The following is a 2,739-nucleotide window of genomic DNA, read 5'->3' on the forward strand; positions in this document are numbered from 1 at the left end:
CTGTTTGTTCCTATTGTGAAGAGCAACATAATATGGTCTTGCTGTATAATTAACTGATAATAATCATAATTATAATTTATTAATCTGTGTAAAAATCAGTCTGCAGGGCTTATTAGGTTCAATAACACCTTCCAATATTAAATATGATGTGTGCGGAAGTTTTTCCTTAGTATTTATTATCACCTGACTCTACCAGGGAAAAGGAAGTACAATAATGACCCCAAAAATTCTTATCCTAGAGCACCAAGGGTGTCAGGGATTTTTGTTACATAATACCTGGTTATATTATAGGGACAGCAGGCAGTGACACTGGGCCTACAGCAGCTGATGATGTCACAATGCTGCTGATGTCACAAAGCTTTGTGATGTCACTGGCTGGTGGCTAAGAGGCTCACGAACCTCATTTCCATTAGTGTATCTTCACCTATTCTAGTGTGAAGCTGCATTTCTTTGCCCTTGGCAAAATTGTTTGTATTGTTTCGACAATATGAGTCTAAATAAAAGAAAACGACCAAATAACAACGGGTCTGCTACAAAGGAGCTAGCGGCTGCTAGCAAGAGGAAGAAGGAGGAGGATGAATGTGAGGTGAAAGACGATGTTTTCAAAACCGTAACATCAGGAGACATTCAGGTGCGCGAGGAGAACCGGTCATCTGAGAAAGCATCAAAGACTCCTCAAAATAAGAGAAAAAGAGAGTCATCAGATGAGTCCCCAACTATGAGGAAGGTGAGAAAGACCAGCAGCGGCAAAACTGAGGCCATGCTTAAGAGAGTGGCCACTAAAAGATCCTCAGACAGGACAGAGGACAGTGGACCGTGTAAGAAAAAGAAAGAGGAGGAACATCATGACAGTCCAGGCGAGGGACCCAGCGTGCCCATCATACCCCAGGCATCTGGACGGAGGGGCATAAAGAGAACTCGTATAAGTGAGGAAACTGGCCACAAAAAGAAGAGATCAGCAGGTGCAAGTGGGATATCCGTAGCCAGTACCCCAGAGACATCAGCTGCGTCTCACCATCTGGCCAGTTTGACCTTCCACAGAATGCTTGGAGAAGGCGCCTTCGGGAAGGTGTTCCTAGCGTCCCATTCCATCAGCAAACAGCGTCTGGCCGTGAAAGTCATAGAAAAGAGGACAGCAGTGAACAGCATTAAGAAATACTTTATGTGTGTAGAGAAAGAGGTGATGAAAATAACTGGGGAGAGTGCACTCTTTCCGCACACATATGCTGCCTTCCACACACCGGGCCATGTATTCTTTGTAATGGAGTTCCTGAGTGGTGGAGACCTCTGCCAATTAATACAGAGCAGAGGCCCATTTGATGTTCCTACCATCAGATTTTTTGCAGCAGAAATACTCTGTGGGCTGCAGTTCCTGCACACAAGAGGCATTGTCCACAGGGACATTAAGACAGAAAATATACTTTTGGATGCAGCTGGCCATGTGAAAATCGCAGATTTTGGCCTCTCTGTGATGAATGTTCATGGCGATAAGAAAATCTCAGGACAAGCTGGGACTCTGTGTTACATGGCTCCAGAGATTATCTGTAAATTTCCATATAACTTCATGGTAGACCTATTTTCATTTGGGGTAGTATTATTTGAAATGGCTACTGGAATATACCCCTTTCATGCTGGCGATGATGCCACCAAGGTTGCGCTGTCTATCATGCGTGATGCTCCATGCTATCCGAGCAATCTCCATCCAGAGATTAGGGACCTCCTTGAAAGACTCTTATGCAAACACCCAGAGGAGAGACTGAATCGCTGTAGTAACATCACATGTCATCCATTCTTCAAGTCCATAAACTGGGAGAAACTAGAGGCCGGCAGGATAACTCCCCCATTTACAATGTATCCTACTCCAGTGACAATGGCTGAAGCTATACCGGTGGATGACCTGCTCTCACCTACAGAATCTGCAATATCTGCAGAGGATGAGAGCCTGTTAACAGGATTCTCCTTTACCAGTGACATGTGGACAACAATGAACTGCGTAAGACAAACTACCAGCCGCTGCATCATCCTCTAGGCAGTAGTATCACCAGCTGCCTCCTCCTCCCGGCACAAGCACCACCAGCTGCCTCCTCCTCCTGGCAGAAGCACCACCAGTTGCCTCCTCATCCCGGCAGCAGCACCACCAGCTGCCGCCTGCTCCCGGTAGAAGCACCACCTGCTGCCTCCTCATCTTGGCAGTAGCAATACCAGCTGCCTTTAGCTCCCGGTAGAAGCACCACCTGCTGCCTAAATGCATATAGGCCAGGTGAGGGACTTGCAGAATATTGGGGTCCCTTGACGTGGGCTGCAAGCTTAAATATTTTGATCAAAACATGATAAAACCCCCTCTAATTTATTTGCTACATGCACACACATTTCCCAGTATATTATTGTTAGAGCTGACAGCAAATGTCTTTCTGTTTTATATAAATATATGGCATTAATACTGCCACGCAGCTGGAACCATGTACAATATGGGGAACATCGAGTGCGGGCATATTTCTTTTGATTTGAAAATATTTTGCCTATGGGGGTCATTCTGAGTTGATCGCAGCAGCAAGTTTGTTAGCAATTGGGCTAAACCATGTTTAGGGGCAGATATAACATTTGCAGAGAGAGTTAGATTTGGGTGGGTTATTTTGTTTCTGTGCAGGGTAAATACTGGCTGCTTTATTTTTACACTGCAATTTAGATTTCAGTTTGAACACGCCACATCCAAATCTAACTCTCTCTGCACATGTTATA

The 2,739-nt window shown here is 45.1% G+C and overlaps 1 protein-coding gene across 1 annotated transcript; it reads left to right on the forward strand.

Annotated features, from left to right (window-relative positions):
- The first annotated feature begins 423 nt into the window (after positions 1–423).
- Positions 424–2,158, forward strand: LOC134970255 (protein kinase C delta type-like). The gene has a single exon (XM_063946247.1). It carries the CDS (start codon positions 488–490, stop codon positions 2,027–2,029), a length of 1,542 nt encoding a protein of 513 aa, XP_063802317.1. The 5' UTR covers positions 424–487; the 3' UTR covers positions 2,030–2,158.
- The last annotated feature ends 581 nt before the right edge of the window (positions 2,159–2,739 follow it).

This window comes from Pseudophryne corroboree, chromosome 11, assembly GCF_028390025.1.
Source record: "Pseudophryne corroboree isolate aPseCor3 chromosome 11, aPseCor3.hap2, whole genome shotgun sequence".
NCBI lineage: Eukaryota > Metazoa > Chordata > Amphibia > Anura > Myobatrachidae > Pseudophryne > Pseudophryne corroboree.